The sequence below is a fragment of the Equus przewalskii genome, chromosome 31 (assembly GCF_037783145.1).
Source record: "Equus przewalskii isolate Varuska chromosome 31, EquPr2, whole genome shotgun sequence".
Taxonomy (NCBI): Eukaryota; Metazoa; Chordata; class Mammalia; order Perissodactyla; family Equidae; genus Equus; species Equus przewalskii.
Window position 1 is genome coordinate 29216798 of NC_091861.1, and position 20047 is coordinate 29236844.

Consider the following 20047-nt stretch of genomic DNA (forward strand, 5'->3'; position numbering starts at 1 on the left):
GCCGACTGGGGCTTCGCTGGAGGAAGGCCAGACCCAGCTCCCCTGGCCCACTCTCCCCACCACTGTCTCGGCGCTGGCCCTCGGAGGTGCCCAAGGAGGTGGAGTGGCCCTGAGAGTGTCCAGACAGAGGTGGGTGGAGGAGGAGCCTAGTGTCTTCCACGCCCCAGTGTCAGGGATTTGCACATGGTCCCGAGGCCCCAAACCCAGGCAGACAGTCTTCTGGAGGGGACGAGGGGGGCGCGGTGGTGCCAGGGAGGTGCCATCACCATCACCAGCTATCACCCCAGCCCAATACATTGAAGGGGACCCTGAGGAGCTGGGAGGGGTGCTTCCCTAGGTGGCCTATGGGGGACCAGGTATATGGAGGTTTATTCTGGCTCCCTTGTGATCTGCAGGTTTGAACTGTCCCCCGACCTGAGCGACCACTGGCTCACGGGAAATGGGCCACAGGCAGCAGGTGCTCGAGGCCTCCGAACGCCCCCTGCGGAAGGAGCCCTCCCAGGTGGACGGGCCTGAGGACTCTGCTCCAGGTCTCGGGGCATCTCGCAGTCTTCTTCAGGTTCCTTTGCCCAGAGGACAATGTAGTCCCGTGTGGGCGCCTCCGCGGGTAGAGTGTGTTTGACCCCCAGGGCCGTTAGTGCACCGTATCATTCTACCACCTCTCCCCCAGCTTGCGCTGCAGAGCCCCCGTCCCCTGCTGGTGGTCAGTGACGATGCCACTGAACTCCCAGCTGCGGTGGGAGCAATCTCTCATTCCTGCATTTAACATGCATGGACTGAATGACTGTGTCCGCCAGGGCATCTGCTGGGGGCATCCTCAAGCAACCACCCCTGCAAAGCCAGCACTGTTGTCACTCCCCCTCAGAGGAGCAGGGCGCCCAGTGAAGGGGGGAGCCAGAGTTGGAGGGAGGCTTGGGGGCTCCAAAGCCAGTCTCTTTCCTCTGCCTGAAGGCTCGAAGAGGGAGCTGAGACACTTCCACAAGGAACTGGGACACGTGGGGGTGAGAGGGGCACGCAGGGCCGGATGAGGAGCTGCAGGCAGGCTGCAGAGGGGGCATGGCTCGTCCCAACTGCTGCCACTGACATGGAAGCCCCTGGAGGGGTGGCCGCGGTGTGAGGCAAGAACCACAGTGTTCTTCGAGGGGTGGTGTGGTGAGGCGGGATAATCATCTCTCCCTGATGAAGGGATTGTATTAAGCAAGATGCCGCCCCGGAGGACCTTAGCACGCAAGGGGTGTCATTTCTCTTCCTGTGAAAGCATCAGGCGGTATTATAGACCTCTGTCTGTGCAGGGTGTGCATGTCTGTCTGTCCATCTGACAGGGGATTGCCCCTTTGGACTCCGGGATTCTGGAGGAGAGGAGCCATGCCTCCCTCTGAGACAGGGGGCTTCCCAAAGGCAGGTCTGCGCTCCTGGTCCCTCCTTCTCAGGACCACTTCACACCTCCCCTTCGATCGCGTACACACACCCCTTCCCAGTACCAGCCTCCACCTGCCGGGGCTCTGGACGGGGCCACACGCAGGACGCAGGACACAGTGTGGGAACGAGCCCTCGGTCTACTCTCCTTCCCCCGCAGCACAGATCTGGGCATCCCAGGGTGGGGTGTCTGAGGATGGGAGCTGGATCAAGTGTCCAGCGATTGTGAGAGTCGAGGCCGTAAGCTAATCCCCCGCTTTTGTGGTGGACAGAGCCGATTAGGAGGCTGGGAGGGGACAAGAAAGGAAGCGGACTATTGTCCAGGACAAAAGCCAGAAGGGAGAAGAATTGGGACGGGCTGGGCTCCCGCCTCACTCACTGGGGCAGACCCAGCAGAGTCAGGGCGGGGAGCTGGCTCCCCCGACACGGTCACCAGGCTCGGCACCTGTGTGCTGGGGGCCAGGGTCTGCTTCGTAACCAGCCACCTGTGCCGTCGCACCGGCCCCGGCTCAGAAGGGCCCTGCGCTGGGGTTAGTGCTCTGCTGTGGCCGTCTTAACATTCTTCAGTCTTTCTAAATGAGGGGCCCCACATTTTTACTTGGCACTGGGTCCTGCAAGTTCTGTAGCTGGTCCCGAGCTGAGCCTCGTGTTTCAGATTGGTGGAATGAGGATTCTCAAACGAGACCACGTCTCCGGTGGGGCCTGCGGGGCCTGCGGGCCCTAACACCTCAGATGCATCTCCTCTGTTCCCATGATCGGGGTGGACGAGGAGGGGAGGGAGGAGGGCGTCTCCTCCTGGGGTACACCGCGGGCAGAAGAGGCCGCCTCTGTCCAGATGCACCTGAGGTGGACCCGGGGCTCGAAGGCAGACTGGGCATCCTGGGCTGGGGCCGTCCTGGGCCCACTGTGGCATCTGCAGGGACAAGGGTCATGGGTGCTCCGTGCAGTGTGTGGGCACGGGGCCCACCCAGAGTCTCGGTGCTTCTGTGAACACGTCAGTTGTCAGACCCTGGTGGGCAAGGTCTTGGCCTGAACAGGGAGGCAAGAGCATGTCAGCATCCTGTGTGTGCCGGCTCCTCCCAGTTTCTCTAGTATAGCTGAATGGTTAGCGCATGAGACCTGAGGCCCCTCCGCCCCGGTTCAGACCTGGCTCTGCCTTTCCCCAACCCGTGGGGAAGGATTTCCCCTCTTCGTACCGTCCCATCCTCACCTGTAAATGGGGATGATGGTGATGCCCACCTCACAGGTCGTTGTGGGGGGCAGATGAGCTAATATGGCGAGTGTGGCGTGAAGCAGCCATCTAGCGGGCAGGAGCAATGATCATTCATTCAGTCAACAACAGACGTGTATTGGGCATGTGCTTAGCTGCGGGCACAGCTGTGCCAGGCACTGGGCTATGTGGACACTCTCCACAGAGCAATCCCAGGCCTGGTCTCCTTGAGAGACGAGGATGTGGTTGCACACCATGTGAGCCCCCTACCCACAGAGCCCGTTTCCCGCTCGCCCACCTTCTGCCGCAGTTTTCTCTGCAACGAGCCGCGAGGGGCCGCACAGTTTGCGAGAACAGGAGTGGCTGCAGACGCCTCCTCTGATTTTGTCTGCAGCCCCCTGTAGCTTCAGGCTTATCCCCTGCTCCGTGGGGTTGGATCAGAGGCCCTGGGCTGGGACTCTGTGCTGAGTGCCTCTGGACAAGTCCTCTGACCTCTGGGCCTGTGTCCTGCAGGCTGAGAGTTCCTGATTCCAGATTTTATAGGGACAATCACCGAGTATAAACACAGACGCAGAGGGAGGGAGGAGGAGCAGGCGGAGGCTATGAAGAGCCTGGGTGAGGGAGGTGCCAGGTCCCCTGAGAGTCACAGTTTCACTCAGCGAGACTCGAGACCCGGGGCTGGGACAAGGCAGGGCAGTCACCAGCACCTCCAGGGCTGCGTGCCCAGCCAGAACAAGGCCCCCCATTAACTGTGTGCAGCCAGCGGAAAGAAGAATGCCCGCGCCCCCGCCGGCCGACGCCACGCCAACCCGCGCCTCGCTGCTGGCTCCCCTGCCCTGAATGCAGAAGCCCAGGGTGCCACCCCCCCACCTCCGCCTGCCCTGCCTCCACCTGCCAGAAGGAATTAGCCGCACTGTCCAGATTGGGATGGGGGCGCAAAGGCAGCACGCTGTGGGGCCAGGGGACCTGCTGGGGGTGGGGCTTGGGGTCAGGAAATACCTGGCTAACCCTGGACCCCTGGCGTGCCTGGTCCTGGTGGACAGGCCTGGGGCCTGCAGGGGGGCGGAGGTGGAGAGCGTAGGAGGAGGGGAGGCTTGGCCCGAGGGCCTTCCGAAGGCTGGCCACAGCCCCTGCCCCTGACCTGGGCTGGACCCCCACACGGACAGACCAAGCCATTCACCATCCCGCCACTTGTCTTGGGGTTGACCCTTCAGGAACATGACCCCTGGGAAGTTCCTCCTGGTGTCCCTCCTCCCTCCATGTGTAATGTCCCTGAGTTTCCCTCCTCTTTCGGTCAAGAGGAGAGAGCCGACAGCTACCCTCTGCTTCGCTAGCCCTGAAGGCACTGAGGGTGGGCTGGGCGTCGCTTCATTTTCTCCATGAGGAAGTGGGCCTGGCCCATGTGGGCAAGCAGGGGGCCAGAGATGGAGATGCCCCATGGTCCCTGGGGATCCTGGAGGGCCCGCCTGCTGCTGAGGACACTGAGCGCCTCATCCTGTCCCTCTGTGGAACCCGCACCTCACTGCAGCCTCCCGGCACCCCCTGCGCTCAGCCACAGTTGGCCCGCACAATGCCCATGCGGCCCCACTGCATGGAGAGGCGGCGGCACCCTTGTCTGGGCCAGGCCCCACCTGCATGTCTTGATGAGTCAGTTTGGTCAATCCTTAGCAAAAATTGATTGAAAGATATTTATAAGGGGTTGCTTAAAGGAGACTTATTAGCATGTCCTTAAGCCTTTTTCTCAAAGCACGGTCCGCAGACCAGTGTCATCCGGGAACATGTCAGCAGGAGAAAGCTCAAGCCTCGGCCCAGACCGGCTGAGTCGGAGCCTGCATTCTGGAGGGGGCCAAGCAAGGCCCTAGAGCTGGTCCCTGGGAAGGTCAGAGCATCAGCTGACTCTCTGCTCCCCCACCCCCCGGAACTGCGTTCACCTAATGTGCACGTGGGCAATGCACCACGGGTTCAAGTCAACAGTGATAAGAAGGAGCCCGTGGACCTCGCTGTGATTTCCTGCAAGGCTGTGCTTAAGAAATGGGTTCCGACCAGAAGCCTGCAGCTCCGGGGGCAGGAGGAAGTAGGACCCAGGGGGAGTCTCTCTGGAGGAAGCCAGGGATGCATCAGCTTGATTTAGGACACGAGGGGCTGGCTGACATGCCTCTTCCTCCAGGAAGCCTTCCCTCATCTCTCAGCCCGGATGAGGGCTTCCCGTGTGTGCCCCCTCTGTCCCCAGGCTCATCCTCTGGGATCTAACTCCTGTTTACTTGTCTGTTTCTCAGCCCAGGCTGGAGCCCCAGGAAAGGAGAGTCCAGCCACCAGTGCTCCCTGGTCCCGTCGGTGCTGGCACATGCCCCTCGCACATGGGTGCCCCAAAATATTGGTGGAATGAGTGAAGAAATGAATGAAGGAATGAATCAACAAATGAGTGGCCAGAGGCAGGAGGAGCAGAGTAGGAGCCAGCAGGCTGGAGCAGACGTCCTCACCTGGGAGGGGGCGGGCTGGCGGGCGGCAGCGCTCTTTGGGCCTGGCGGTGGCACTGACCTGGCTCCCCCGCAGGCCCGAGGTGTGGCAGGCAACCCAGACGGCTGCGGTGAAGCCGGAGCCGTGCCGCCGAGCCTCTTAAGCTGCCCGTCAGCCAGCTCGCGGCCAGGCTTGGGTTTCATTAGAATGAGACATCTGTTCTATAAACCCTTCCACTTAGAAGCTTTTGCCTTTCCTATTCATTCTCTTAGCTTTTTTTTTTTTTTTTTAAAGAAAACCTCTTTTGAAAATTTCCATCCAGTCTGAAACAAGCTAAGACGAACAGAGGTATGTGCCTGCCCCTGGGCGCGGATGCATCAGGGCTCTGGCCGCTCGAGGCTGCTGGTTCTGGAACCTCCACGCTGTCTGGCACTTGCCTGGGCTCTGAAGGTTCAAGATGAATAAGACCTGTGGTCTGTGCAAAGAAAGGTCTCGGGGCGGTGGGTCGGAGAGCTACCACCCCATGAGTCTGGGGTGGAGGTATGCACCCAGAGGAGTGGGGAGCAGGAGGTTGGGGAGTGTGTCCCACTGTGGAGTCCTGTGACCATGTAGGGCACACGGATAGATGACCAGGGAAGTCTGGGAGGGAAGCCTGAGGACACCAAAGCCCTTGGCCATGCCAGCAAGTCTCAGCAAGCATTTATGGAGCACCTGCTGTGTGCCAGAGCCCATGCAAGGTGCGAGGGATGCACAGAGGAGGGAGACGAGAAAACAAACCACAGAAACAAACATCCAGCTTCAATTCAAGAAGGTGGAGGCTGAGAAGGATTCACGAGATGCCGTGGGAATCTAGAGGGGACCCTTAGGCAGCTCGAGGCTCATGGGAGACTATCAGAATGAGTCTTTTTTTTTTTTTAACTAACTTTTATTTAAGTATGATCTACGTCACAGGAAAGGGTACCTATCACAGGGTATAGCCTGACAAATTTCCACAAGCTGACCACACTGGCACAACCAGCCCCAGACCAAGAAACAGAATGTCAGCAGCTTTCTAGAGTTCTCCACCGGCCGCCCCTCCTGCCCGTCACCACCCACCCCCACCAGGGCAACCAGTCCCGTGATTTCTGATGGCTCAGGTGCATTGTGCCCTGTGTTTTGAATTTCATATAAACGGAGCCCTATTTCGTGTCTGGCTGTGTTTCAAGATCCGTCCACGTGATGGCCACAGGCGCGGCTCATTCGGTCCCACTGCTGCGAGGTGTTCACTGTGGGAGAACACAGCGCAGCTCATCCACCCCGCTGTTGATGGGCGCCGGACACCCTCTGGTTTGGGGTGGGCCGGCGGCGCTGCGGGGGGCGGTTTGTACAGCCGTTGGCGAGTGCGTGGATGCGTTTCTGTCGGTTTCGTACCCAGGAGTGAATTGCTGGGTCGTGGTAGGTCCAGGAGGAGTCTGGAGGGTGGGAATGACCTTCCTAGGTGAGGTGTGGAAGGGTCGTCGGCTTGGTCTGAGGCCTCAGGAGGGAGGTCAATGGTGGAGGGGGAGGAGCGGGAGAGGGCAGGGGGTCCCACAGCGTGGCCGCGAGGACCGGCAGTCTACTGAGACCCTCTGACTGCTTACCGTATAGTTTCCAGCGGCTCCTGTAATAAAGTACCACGAACCAGGAGGCTTACAACAGAGGCTGATTCTCTCCTGGTTCTGGAGGCCAGGAGCCCGGATCCAGGCGTCGGCAGGGCCGCATCACCATGAGGCTCGAGGGGAGGCCCCCCTGCCCGCCTCTCCTAACTCCTGGGGTTGCCGTCTTCCTGGGCTGTGGCCGCGTCACTCCAATCTCTGCCTTCGTCTCCATGTCACCATCTTCTCCAGGTGGCTCTCTCATAAGGACACCTGTCATGGGATTTAGGGCCTGCCTGAATAATCCAAGATGCTCTCCTCATTTCAAGATCTTTCACTTAATCACAGCTGAGACCCTTTTCCCAAGTAAGCTCGTGTTACCAGGTTCCAGGGACATGGCTTTTGGGGGCCACCATTTGGCCTATTACGCCATTCCTCACTGCCATCCTAAGCACCCCAGCTCCATTCCTCTTTGCAAAGGCCACTTCCAGATGGCTAAACCTGTCCCTCTTGGCACTGCAGGCCAGGCTTCCTCCAGGAAGCCCTCCGGACTGTATCCTGGCCCTGAGGCACTTGAAAGTCCTCCAGCACAAAGGCTCAAGGCTCTGTCCAACCATGTCTGTGGTTCTGCTGGATCCTGGATGGCGGCTTCCTCAGGGCAGGGCATGGCTCCTCCTGCCTTCCTCCTGTACGAGGCACACACACCTCCTCCAGGGTTCAGAGCGGCTCTGCACACAAGGGTACTAGGAACAAGGAACTTGGGCTGAAGGCACCTTTCCAACAGTGTCCGGTCCAGCCCAGGGCACTATGCCCAGTGGCCAGCCCTTCCCCATGCCCCCTCGCCCCAGACAGCCCCACCTCAGAGGGAACCTGGCTGTTACACTGTCCTCTGTGTAGTCCTGGTTACACACACAACACAGGGAGGGAGGGAGCATCTGGGGGAAGGGAGGGAGCCCAGCCCTTTTCTTTTCCTCGGAGGAGGCCAGGGAGGCAGGAATGCCTTCGGCTGGGGGACCCTGGCCAGAGACCAGAAGATCAAAGGATGCGCAATCAGGGCTGAGGCAGGTGGCACCACTTGGACTCCTCAGAGAGAAGCAGCTGCTGGTGCCTCCTAAGGGCAGGCCCGACCTGGAACGCCCTCCCCTCCCGCGGCTCCCCAGCCAGCTCTGCAGTAACGCTGCCACAGTGTTCTCCCTGACGGGGGCTCTGGGGGAGAATGCAGGTGAGGGGAGGGATGCTGAGCTGCACTCATGCCCCCCAGGGGCACAGCTAACACCCTGGCACACAGGATCCTCCCGTTAACCCTCACAGCAGTTCCCGTAAGAGGAAGTACTAGGTACCATTTTATAGATGCAGAAACTAAGGCACAGAGAGAAGGGACTTGCCCAATATCGGACAACGGGGAGGCGGCAGGGCCAAGATACAAACCCTGGCAGTCTGACCCCAGAGCCCACACCCACCACACCCTGACGGAATGGGCAGAGATCTGCTCAGTCCGACTGCAGCGTTAGGGAGTGAGGCTAGACGTCAGGAAGGGCTGGGCCATGGTGTTAGATCCAGATCTCAGATCTAGCCTTTCTACAAGTCCCATGAACCAGGGGCTGGGGAAGTGGGTGGCTGTTGGGGCGCCAGCCAGAGACAAGGACGGAGGTGGTAGGAGAGGATCATGCTGAACCCGGCAGGAATCGCCCCGGGGACCAGGCATGCGGGGCCTCAGGGGCCCATGGTGCAGGGAGGAAGGGAGCCACTCAGCACGGGTGGGTGTCTGGGGACCTGCCCCCCGGGGGGCTGAGCACGCAGGGCACGTGAGCAGGTGGGCTTGGAGGAGGGAAAGCGAGCTCCGGAAAGTTCCACTAGTACTGGGCAGCCCCTGGGAACAGGACCCAGAGGCCATTGGACCTCCCAGGCGGCCCTAATCCCCATCCATTGTTCCTGAAGCTGCGGTCAGCTCTCCACTTCCGGGCCGTTTCAGCCGCGGGTGGCAGAGGGTGCAGGGAGGCAGCGAGCAGGGGGCGGACAGGGCACAGGGTCAGGGGCGCGGGGAGGCAGTGGGCGGGGTGTGGGCAGGGTGAGTGGGCAAGGGGCGAGAGAGCCACAGGAGGCACGGACAGGGGCGAGGCTGGTACCTGCGGGGTCCGGGGTTGGAGCTACTGTTTCGTTTGTTGTGCGGCTGTTTCAACAGAACCCGCCCGGGGGAGGTTGGGATGTGAGGTAGCATGTTTGCGAGTCCCAGTTTCTTTACTTAAAATGGAAATAAATAACCCTTCATTCCCCGACCTGATAAAAAGATTAAAAGAGACCAGGATGCCCCAGATCTCGATAACGGTAGAAGGCACTCCAAAGGAGGCGAACGGGGGGCAGAGAGATGGGTTGGACACCCCCTGGGACGTTGGCTTCAGAGGGACCTTAGTTTTGCTGAGCCTCTCCTGTAAGCTGGGTCTGCAAAGCCTTCAGCAGTGTCTGCCCTGGCAAAGGTGGCTCTTATTACGTGCTCTGAACTCCCAGCCTCTGCTCTTTCCCACTAGACTCCAGTTGAGACTGGGACCCGGTGCAATTTAGAAAGCCATGTGTCTGGGGGTCCTGGTGCTGCCCTAGCCGGGGTGGGCGTGGGTGGCGAGTGGGGGTCCCTCCATGTGTGTCAGTGGTGGTGAGAGGAGTTGCTGGGATGGCACGGGGAGGAGGGCAGCCTGAAGCAGGAGGAGAGCTTACATCTGGACGTGGGTGTGGGGGTGACCGAATAGAGGGCCCTTTCTCGGGTTTCCGCCCCAGACACACCCTGCCTGCCTCTTTATCCAGTGACATAAAGGCAGCAGGATCAGGAGCTTCAGCTGGACAAACAGCGCTCAGGGCTGCGGTCAGCACACAGATCAGAGCCCACCTCCTGCCCTGGGGCTGTCCCGGGCCTTCCCACCTGGACCCCTGCTCCCCACTCCACCCGGCCCCTCTCCTGGGCCCTGGAGGAGCCTGGGGTTGCCGGGTCTGGGGAAGGGGCCCACTTCTTTCTTGTGAGGAGGTTGCTTCCCATAGGATGTCTCCCTGCTTCTCTTGAAGGAGCTTCAAGTCTGATAGGGAGGCGGAATTCACACCACACACCTGCACACAGACATAGAGCCTTCTAGACGAGCCAGTGACCCGAGTGAGGGCTGGAGAGGACGCGGGGAGCCGGAGGAGACCCGGGCTAGTGGGACACATGGGCAGGGCAGGTCCTGAAATGCACAGCCACTCTGTCTTCTGGGCCCGTCCTCTTTCCCTCCTGCATTAGGGCTGTCTCACGCTCCTTGTCAGTCCTCCCGGGGGGGCCACTGGGGTGCCATTGCTGCATAGAAAATGGACCTAAGCTGGTGTTGTGTGCATGTGACAAGGACGGGTAGTTGGGAGCCATGAGGGAAGCCCAGCCCCGTGGGGAGACCAGCCACATGAACGAGCAGGCTGAGACGAGGAGGTGATGGTCCATAATTGAGGGCAGGATCGCATGGCCTGATGTTGGGACTGAATCCGACGACATCAGAGTCAAAAGCCCAAGTGGGTTAGTCTGAGGAGGGCCTGTGACACTCAAGGCCCAGCCCCGCCTAGCACTTGTCACTCAGGCTTGTAATTGTCCACTCTCTTGTCGTTGTCCCCATCTGACAGGGCTTTTGGAGGGCAGGGGTCCTACTTGGCTGGGGTTTGCAGCCCCGTCACCTGGCACAGGGCCTGCTGTATGGTGGGGACTCCGTGCACGTTGGTGGAATGAGGCGTGGCTGGATGACTAAATGGGTGGCTCGAGGCTGGAGGCACCTGAGCCCTCGGTGGGTGGCAGAGTTGGGTCGTGGTGTTCACGACTGTTGGTTGGTATTCACCACATGCCCGACACTGGCTGAGCGCTTTAGCAGTGAGGAAACGAAGGCAGAGAGAGGTGAACTAACTTGCCCAAAGGCACACAGCAAGTAAGCGGCAGAGGTGGGAACCAAACGCAGGTCAGTGTGACCACAGAGGCCACACGGGTGCCGTCTGATAGAGCAGCCTGTGATGACGGGCGTGGTTTAGATCTGCGCTGTCCGATGTGGTGGCCGCTCCCCACGAGTGGCTATTGAGGCTTGAAATGTGGCTAGTGTCGCTGAGGAAGTGAATTTTAAATTTGATTTAATTTTGGTGTAAGTTTTAGATGTGAGTACTCTCACGGGAGTAGCGGCTGCCGTGTTGGACAGCGTGAATCTATAGTGTCTCTCAGAGAGAGGGCAGAGGAGAGACGGAGACTGGGGCCGGCTCCCCACGGCGCCCGGACGCTCTGCCCTTCATGTTGTGGGCAGCTCTCTGGCCACACTGGAGCGCCAGCCGGGCCCAGGAGGCCTGGGCCCCATCAGCTTCCCCGCCTGTGGGTGGCACGGCTTGGCAAGAGGCAGGAACTGTCGGGGAGAAGCACACACAGTTCTGCAATGCCGGTGCCCCGCTTTGCTTTTGAGAGCCTTCGCCTGGCTCTGGGCACGGCCGAGGGACAGCTCCACAGGCACAGCTCTCCATTGCCCAGGACGAGCGCTCCGAGCGTCCTGACCAGTCGCCTGGGGCGGGAGCAGCCTTTGCACTGGACCTGTCATAGCACTTCTGACTGAGACTCGGGGGACCTGTGGACCACCCCAGCTTAGCCACGTCGCCCAGCAGAGCCAGAGATGTCCCCTTAGCTGGAACGGGCCCGACTCCCTCACAAGGGGATTCCCCTGCGGTGCTGAGGGTCAGGGCCAGCCCCAGAACTCAGTCTCCATCTGTGACGCTGTCCCCTCCCTCACTCTGCCCGGCACCCACTCCCTTGGCGTGCTGTCGCCCTCAGAGTGCCCCCTTTCAAGAAGAAGCTGGAGCCATAAGGTTTGGCCTGACGTTGGTTCCAAAGGCGTCAAACCAAGATTTCCCAAATTGAGCATCTTTGAGTAGGAAGGACCACCCTGGGTCTCTTCCCTCCTTTCCCTCTTCTCTCTGCATCAGAGCGTGAGGGGCCCACGTCACGTAGATGAAATAGGATACCCATGAGCGACATTCCCTGACGTCTGTGGTCCTTTAACCCAGGGCTAAAAACATCTCTACTTTTCTTTTCTCTCCCCTGGCTTTTAGGAACGTCTCCTTGCTCTGCCTTTATCCCTCCCTGTCCCACCTGAATGGAGGGCCACCGGTTGACTCTGGGTTTCCGGTCCATGCACAGGCCACACAGCTCATCTGCATGAGCCCCTCAGACTGCTTAGCAACCCCGGGACTTTCTGCCCCCTTGCAAATGACCCCAAGTCCAGGTGCCAGGTCCCCGGCACCCCTCCAGCCTCTCTCTTACTGTCCCCTATGCCCTCCTTCAGGAGCGCTCCTGCCACTCCAGGCAGGCTGAGAGATGTTCTCATTGCAAACAAGGGAGCCAAGAAATGACAAAATAAAGCAAAAGTCCTTTTATTTAGAACAGAGCATTGTCCTCACGCAAGATTTCGTGCAAAGCTAAGGGAACGCATTGTGCTGTCATGTGTATGAACATAAATACGCTTTTCCGGATTGGAGTACACTCCCTTTGTTTGGAAATTGGTGAAAATTGCAAAAATCCGAGACCTGTGTGTCAGCGAGTGTGTTTGGATTCTCAGAGGAGACAATTTGTACCGAGTCATCTCTGCTAAAAAAAGTGTCATCCGGGAGTCAAATGGACGGAGGAAGCTCCTGAGGGACTCAAGACCGTCGTGGTGGGTGCAGAGAGCGTCGCCCCCGGTTTTGGAGACCCAATTCGAGCAGCCACACTGTTGTTCACTTGCTGTGTGGCCTTAGGTAGCTTTGTGCCTCTCTGGGTTTGCTTCCTCCCTTTTGAATTGAAGGAGTGCAGGCAGAGGAAGGTACCTTCCGTTCAGGGCTGTTTGAAAATGCAGTGGGGGGTCTGGATGGTCCCGTAACTGGAGATGCTATTGGCACAGAAAGCAGGGCCAGCGGGGCCAACAGCCGTTCGGTGAACGGGCCGGCCCGGTGCAAGGAAGGGCTCTCCCACGGCCAGAACTCCCCGCCCCAAGTGCAGGGGGTGCTGTCCGGGTGACGCCACGGTGGGCTCTGTTCTGGGAGCTCCTCGTGTCTCTACACACGCCTCCCTCATTTCTGCCCCGGGGAGCCAGCCCTGAGCTGGTGCTGTAGAGTCGGGACACGTGGTTGAGAACTTAGCTAGGAGAGAGGCTGCAGGAGCAGTTTGTAAACCACAAAACAGAGTGGGCTTGTGGCTTTCTGTTGTTACTTTGTGAGCAAACAATCCTTCCCCCGCAACACTGTAAACTCCTCCAGGGCCCAGACCCCCGGCCCCGCCATGCGGCGAGCCGAGCCGGGCACCCAGCAGCCAGTGGAACATAGCTTACTGAGCTGTGGGGCTGTGGGGACCTTGACCACGGTCCAACTGACCCAGGTCCCCCTGATGCCGTGCTCTTTCCTCTCTGCCCGGTCACCTGCTCTCTTGCGGTCAGAAGAACTCAGCACACGTTCTCTGAGCACCACACGGTCCCTGGGGCAGCTAGCCTGACGACTGCCCTTTTCGACAGGCGGGACCACCCCTTTGGGCTCTTTCTACACCGGCCTGTCCTGCTCCCTGCTGACCCCAGGCTGTCTCCCAACGTGCAGTCAATGTGAGGAAGGGCTGTCAGTGCAGCTGTTGTGACAGCCCGTTGGGCCCTAACCGGAGGCTGCTGCCTGAGAGGAGGAGGGCAAGGAGCAGGCTGATGTTGCAAGGGCATGTGGATGAGCCTTCAGAGCCGGACCTCAGGGAGAGAGGATGCCCCAGTGGGAGAACAGTGAGCATTGTTAGCAACAGCCCCAGTGGCTGCGGAACTCAGCACCCAGTAGGTTCTTCATAGAGATTATGCCCTTAAAGCAGAGTGGGAAACGCTCAGACGAGACATAGGGACGAACATCCCTGGAGTGCGGGCTCTCAGCCCAGGAGTCGAAGCCCAGAGGCCACCTCCCCTGTGTCTGTGACACATTTGTCTGAACATTTATGGCACACGCCTGTTGTCTGGGGACCCCACTAGGATGGGAGGATACAGACAGAGAGGACTGAGAGTAAATCTGTGCCTTGAGGAAGCTCATTGTCATGCGGGTTGTTAGACACTAATCAGGATAGCTCACTTAGACAGGCGTAAGCAAATAATAAGGTGTGTGGTACGTTTATTAACTCAGGTAATTCTCACAGCTCTCGTGAGGCAAGCGCCACTATTATCGCTATGTCACAGATGGAAGGAGGCTGGGAGATGTCAAGTGGCGAGCAGCCATGCACAGCTAATTAGCGCCCAGCTGGGTTGGTAATAAAGGTGAGCACGGTGCTGGGCGCACGCAGAGCTCAGTGTGTGCCAAATGCTGTGGGCACAGGGGCCACCACGTCCGCTCTGCTTGGGGCAGGCATCACGGAGGAGGTGACCCAGGGGCTCGTCTCCCAGGGGCTCGTCTCCCGGTTGCTCTAACTGCCCTTACCTGGCTGCAGAGATGGGTAACCCGAGCGCACACCGCAGACCGTGCAGAAGGAACGTCACTCCCTTGACCTCTTCTCCGGCCGGGTGGGGACAGTCCTCCCGGGTCCGGCCTAGAGGAACCCAGTGGCTTTGCCTTTTGCTGTTTCTTCTTCCCACAGGAAAACGCAAGCAGAACAAATCCCCTGGGCCCTTGGGTATCAGCCAGATTGCGCAGGGTGGGGTCTCCTCGTACCCTCCCCCTCCAGCTTGGGCTTCACCACCCTCAGCTCCCCAGCATCCCCCCCCTTATCCAGCCTGTTCCTGGTCTCCATGGCAACACCACCTCACCCAGCTCCCTTGGGTGGTCCGGTTGCCTCACAGGGTAAAGCTTTGAGAACATTCTCCTAATACACAGCCAGAAACTTCCCCTTCCCATGCCCAGGGCTGCCCCTCTCCCCTCCCTTTCCTCCCGTTAGCTTCGCCCCACTGGTCCTCTCCTGCCCCCCGTGACTGTGTCCACTGAGAGGACACACAGCCCCCCTGGAACCCCAAGGGCTGCTGGGAAGAAGCTTCAGAACGGGTTTCAACCCATCCTCTCAATCCCCTTGCTGTTCGATGAGAGCAGCAGTTTGCAGGGTCCAGGGCAAAAGGAAAATGTGCTGTGTCTCCTCCACAAAGAATTCAGAATTTCCGAATCGGCAAGAGCAGAGAGGTAAACAGTGCCAGGCCCTCCAGATGAGGGTCTGTGCAGCTGCACGGTCTCGTGCCCCCGGAGCCCGTCGGGAGAGCGGTGGTGTCTGTGTGTGGTGGTCGTGGGTGACGGTGTTGGAGCAGGGTTCAAGTTCAGGCATCAGGCATCCAACTCAGCCACAAGGCTGACCCCAGGCAGCGTCGCTGAGCTCCCTCTGCTCTTGTCTGGGCCCGAGAGACAGACAGACAGGAGGCCGGAGGTCAAAAGAGAGAACCAGGCTCACCCCAGGTCACACAGCCAAAGAGCGTTTTCCCATCAACAGGATGAGAATTGGGTGAGGTCATTCATTTCCCCCGAAGGGTTTCTGTCTTTCTAATCAGTGGATGCTTCGAGAAAGTTTCTGACTTTTAACTCTCCAACACTCTGATGTGCACGCGTCAGATACACACGTGCCCTTAGGCATGCCCAGCACCCCACGAGACATGCACACCCCGGAGCTCGTGTTTCCCAGTGCATGGCCCTCGTGAATGCACGTGAGGTCGTGCAGCGTCCACCAACCCCGGGCTCCCCGAGCACCATCGGCCCTCAGGTCCAGTACAGCCCCAGTGTCTGAGCTGTGCTCTCTGGTTGACGAGGACAGCTGCCCTTCCAGGAGTGTCATGGCTCAGCACCACCGACTATCCGGGACAAGCCCCGTGTTCAGACGCTCTCCCCAAGACTCCAGCACGGCCTCCCCCGCGCAGGGCCCTTGGCCCTCCGGGGTCTATGGCATCAGCCAGAGGGTCTCAGCTTTGAAATCACGCCGCGCCTCCCTTTCCAGCTCCATGCACTCCTCCTCCTTCCCGTTTCCGCGGACCAGCCTCAGCGCTCTCCTTGTGTGAGAGGGCCAGGCCCGAGCCGGCTCCCCACCCCCCACCATTTGAAATCCACCCTGCTCAACCCCCCTGATGGGGCACTGCAGCTGGGCTGTGTGTTGTCTTGGGCAGGATGTGGGCGCAGGCTGGAGGTGCTGGCCCCCTCCTCCCCAGGGGAGAACAATGAGGCCGCGAGTCCGGGTGGCGGGGCGGAGGGGGGCCTGGAGCCACATCAGAGCGCTGAGGTGCGGCCCCCGGAGGCATGGCTGAGTGATGAGGCCTGAGTCACAGCCCCGCGTGCTCCTTGAACTCCCGCTGCGCGCCTGTGGAGACACGTCCAGAAATGCACGGGGTAAACATTTAGAGGTAATGGTTTCTGTGGCACCTCGCGCCTGCCTCCCTGCCTCGCTGAGGGTGGGTAGGCCCCCCGGGGGAGGCGTCCCATCACACCCAGGTCCCATGGCCTGGGCTTCTGTGCGCCTCACTGTACTTTCTCCCGCCACTGTCCAGCGTCCCCCATATCTTTACATTTCCCCCGGAACCCTAGGCTAGTGGAGCCCGAAAGCATTCCCAGAACCAAACTTGGACTTGAAGTCTGTCAGCGAGCTCTCTTGGTTCTGCTCCCTAAACGGTGGCCGTCGGCACACCAGCTCTGCCCTCCTCGATGGGGCAGCCGGGATGGCCCGTCCATCTCCACATGGAGCAGGGAGGGGGCTGTGGACAAGAACCAGCCATGAGTCCCATGTGCCACGTCCTCGGCTCAGCCCTCGTGGAAGGTCTTCCTTCCTCAGAGCACATGGCATCTGGAGTCCAACCTTTATCACGGATGGAACGTTTGAGACTAAACAGTCTTTTTATAGACGGGACTGGGCTCCCAGTGCCCACCCAGCACCGCCCCCCACCACCACACTGTGGCCAGGCTGCCTGTCTGAGCACACACGGCAGCACGCTCGTCTCTCTCTCAGGGGCAAGGGAAACACTGAGGTTGAGAGGCGAGCATGCATTCCTAGGGCGGGAGAAAGCCGTGGGAAGGCCTGGGGCTGCCAGCAGGGTGGTGTTCTGGTCTGGGCCACCTCGGTGCTCCCCGGGGAGCAGCTGGCAGAGGCGAGAAGAAGCTGTTGGAGTTTGAAATAGGGTGCAACCCAAATGTGTCAGGCGCTCATATAGTCTCAGACACCGCTGCTCACCAGGGCACAAACAGAAGAAGACGCCAACACAGAGCCAGACCAGCAGACTAGGGCACCAACCCCTGCCCACCTCCCCACAGGCCTGTGGGGCTGGGACATGTGCCTACAGGTCACTGAGGGACAGGTGGAAGGAAGAAAGCAAATATTTATCGTGCACGTACTATCTGTTAGTCAGTCTGTAAGCATTTAATCCTTACAAGGACCCTGGGAGTTTAGTGTTATTCGTCCCATTTTTATGGATGAGGAAACCGAGGGTCTTAGTGGCTAAGAGCCTGAGGTCTTAAGGGCTCTCTTGGAGAGCCCAAGGTGGGGAGAGTTGACCTCAGGGCCTTTTGACCCCAAAGCTCTGCGTTCTTCCCTCTTTGTTTTCTTGAATGAAAATGGAGATAACAGTGGAACCTACCTTGGGGTTGTTGTGAGAGTCCAGTGGGGTTATTTGGGAGAAGGTCAGTCGGTTCCTGGCTCAGGGGAGGCCTCTTGCCAGTGTCAGCTGTTACTGTTGTGACCATGCTGTGTGCGGGGCGTCTCTGAGCACAGTGACTAGAACCACCCACGGGGGCTCTCAGATGACGTGGAAAGGGGGGAAGGATCCAGGGAGGGGGTACTGTCACCAGGGGAGGTGACATCTGCTGTGGTGTGCCCAGAGGTCACGTCCTGCCATCCTGCCATTGGAGAGAGGCAGAGGAAACTGAGGCAGGGACGCCAGCAGACCAGAGACGGGCGAGCTCAGAGGCAGGGGCTCCCCACTGGCTCTGGGGGTTGAATCAAAGGCTGAGCCCGGCGGCCATTCCACGGATGATCACACCAGGGCATGCATCTTGGGGGAGCCTGCTCCATAGACCATGGCAGTGGTCCCTGTGCCTCAGTTTCCCCACTGGCAAAAAGAGAGCATGCGGTGTTATTGGGGTGGAGTGACCTCTCCCCTCCTGCTCTGAAGTTCTGGGACTTGCTCTCTGGCTCCTCCCCCAATGGGGAGGTCAGCGTCCTTCATAGCGGGGAGGTGTGTCCGGTGGAGGGAGGGAAGGGCCGGACGAGTTGGCGCTGGGAGAGAGAACACCCGTGTGGGTGGACCTGGGGGGCCTCGTCCCTGCCCGTTTCCCTCTCACAGAGAATGCAGCCGCTGGACTTAGAGTTAGGCCGGGGTGGCATGGGGTGCGTGGGAACCCTGGGGCTCTCTGCGGGGGTTTGGAGCTGACAGTGCGGGATGGGGCGAGGGCAGTCACAGCTCCTTCCCCTCCTCTCTCCGTGCAGAGACCTGAGCATGAACAACCTCACGGAGCTCCGGCCTGGCCTCTTCAGCCGCCTGCGCTTCCTGGAGGAGCTGTGAGTAGATGCTTGGTGGGGAGCTGGGGCGGGGGCTGGATCCTGGGGGCTGGGCTGGAGCTGGCCTCTAATAGCAATGAGAACCCGGGCTCCCAGGAGGAGGGTGGAGCTCAAAAGAAAGGGGCTCTGGACAGCAGGTGTCAGCGGAAACCTGGCCCAGGTGCGGACTCGGGGTGGTGCGTGGGGCCACGTCACACAGGAACCCTAAGATCGAGCGTCTTTCCTCCCTGAAACCAGCTCCTCTTGGCAGCTCCCCCTTTCTGTCAGGGCTCTCGCCTCTCTTTGGGGGTCATCTTTGACCTGGTCTCATCCCCCGTCTCCAGTCACCGGCCACTTCCCAAGTCCCGGTGATTTTCTCTCTGAAATGTCTCCCATCTCCATCCCTTCTTCTCTGTTCCCACTGTGCCCTAGACGCCCCCCACCTCCAGGGGCTGCGCCAGCCTCCTAGCCAACAGGTCACCCTCCTCCTCTCTAATGTGCTCTGCACATCTTCAGGGGGCATCTCAGCAGCTCAAGAGCCTTCCGTGGCTCCCGTAGCCTGAAGGATCTGCACCTAAGACCCTACCTCACCCGGCCCCGACCTGGCTGGCCACCTCTGCTCCAGCGAGGCCAGTCCTGTTGGCCACCCCTGGTTCCCCTCCTGCATGTGAACAGATGTCCCCCAACCTGGCACGCCCACCCCCTTCCCTCCACTCAGACATGTCCTTTCTCTATGAGCGCCAAGCACAAGGCTCGCCTCCTCCTCTCAGTGTCCCTGGTTAATCCCTTCCCAGGGCAGCCGCTCTCAGCCTGGAATCCTCAAGTCTGGCCTTATGCTCCCGTGTGTGCTCCTGGATCAGTCCTCCCCTGGGTCAGAGGGCCGGTCACTCTGCTCCCAGCCCTGACTTCCATCCCAGCCCTGTTATTTTTGCTCTAGCACAACCGCCCGTCCTGGGGGCCCTATCAAGCTTTGCTTACACTGCGCCAGCTGTGGGCTCCCTGGAAACACTCACAGTCCCACCTGTTTTCTGGGCCCCACGACTCCCCAACAGATCTCCCCACTGGGACCCTAGACAGCGCTCCCCAAGGGAGCAGTGAGCCTGCCTCCGCAGTGGTGACCATTCCACCACCCCCAGGGCTGGGCTTTCCAGACCTGGCACTTACGGGGCCACGAGGTGCTCCGGGGGCAAACAAGACAACAGAGCTGTCTGCTCCCTCCGAGCTGCAGGGGAGGCTGTAGAGGCATGAGGCAGCCAGGTGGACGCAGGCAGGGCGGCCAGGAGCTTTCCCGGGGGAGGGAGTTCTCGGAGGCAGTGACAGAGAGAGATTCAGCGGAGGGGCCTTCGCATGGAGGGGACATGGCTGGGGCGGGAGCGGGCCCAGGAGCCAGGGCAGGTGCAGGGAGGGCTGCTCATCCACCCTTTCCACGGGAGGGGCGGCCCCATCTAAAGGACCCCCGTGGCAGATGCCGCATCCAAAACCCACGCTTGGAGACCTCAGATGCCGTCACGTCTTTTCACATGGTTGTTTTCTTAAACAATAAATGAGACTCCAGTAAAGACACTCTTACTAGAGAGAGCGCTTTACAGAATAGCTTCTGAGGCACTTCAGCACAGCCTCCCTGTGAGGCCCTCTCGGTAAGAATCGAGCCCGGACACAGCGTCGTGGGGGACGCTGCAGACCCCAGAGTGCCTCCAGTGGAGCTCTGCTCCATCAGGTGTTTGCATGAAGTGCATTTTGTTGAATTTGCTCCGTTTAGAATCGGTGATCGCCCGTGACAGATGGGGACAGGCTCTATCATCCGAGTGTTAGACGGAGCCTGACTCTCCGTTCTCTGAGCCCCCTGAGAGTGAGGGTCAGCGGTGTGGTTCGGGCGTGGGGGACGCAGACACACCCTGT

The 20047-nt window shown here is 59.9% G+C and overlaps 1 protein-coding gene across 3 annotated transcripts in view; it reads left to right on the forward strand.

Annotated features, from left to right (window-relative positions):
- The window catches only part of LGR6 (leucine rich repeat containing G protein-coupled receptor 6), a 110278-nt gene that overhangs the window by 7757 nt on the left and 82474 nt on the right, over positions 1-20047 (forward strand). For 2 of the 3 annotated variants that reach the window (XM_070602208.1, XM_070602207.1), the window contains exon 2: positions 18098-18169. In XM_070602208.1, coding sequence (XP_070458309.1) covers positions 18098-18169 — 72 coding nt within the window. Of the gene's footprint in view, positions 1-7778; positions 7919-18097; positions 18170-20047 lie in introns of those variants that run through there. The other variant, XM_070602209.1, reaches the window with a different exon arrangement.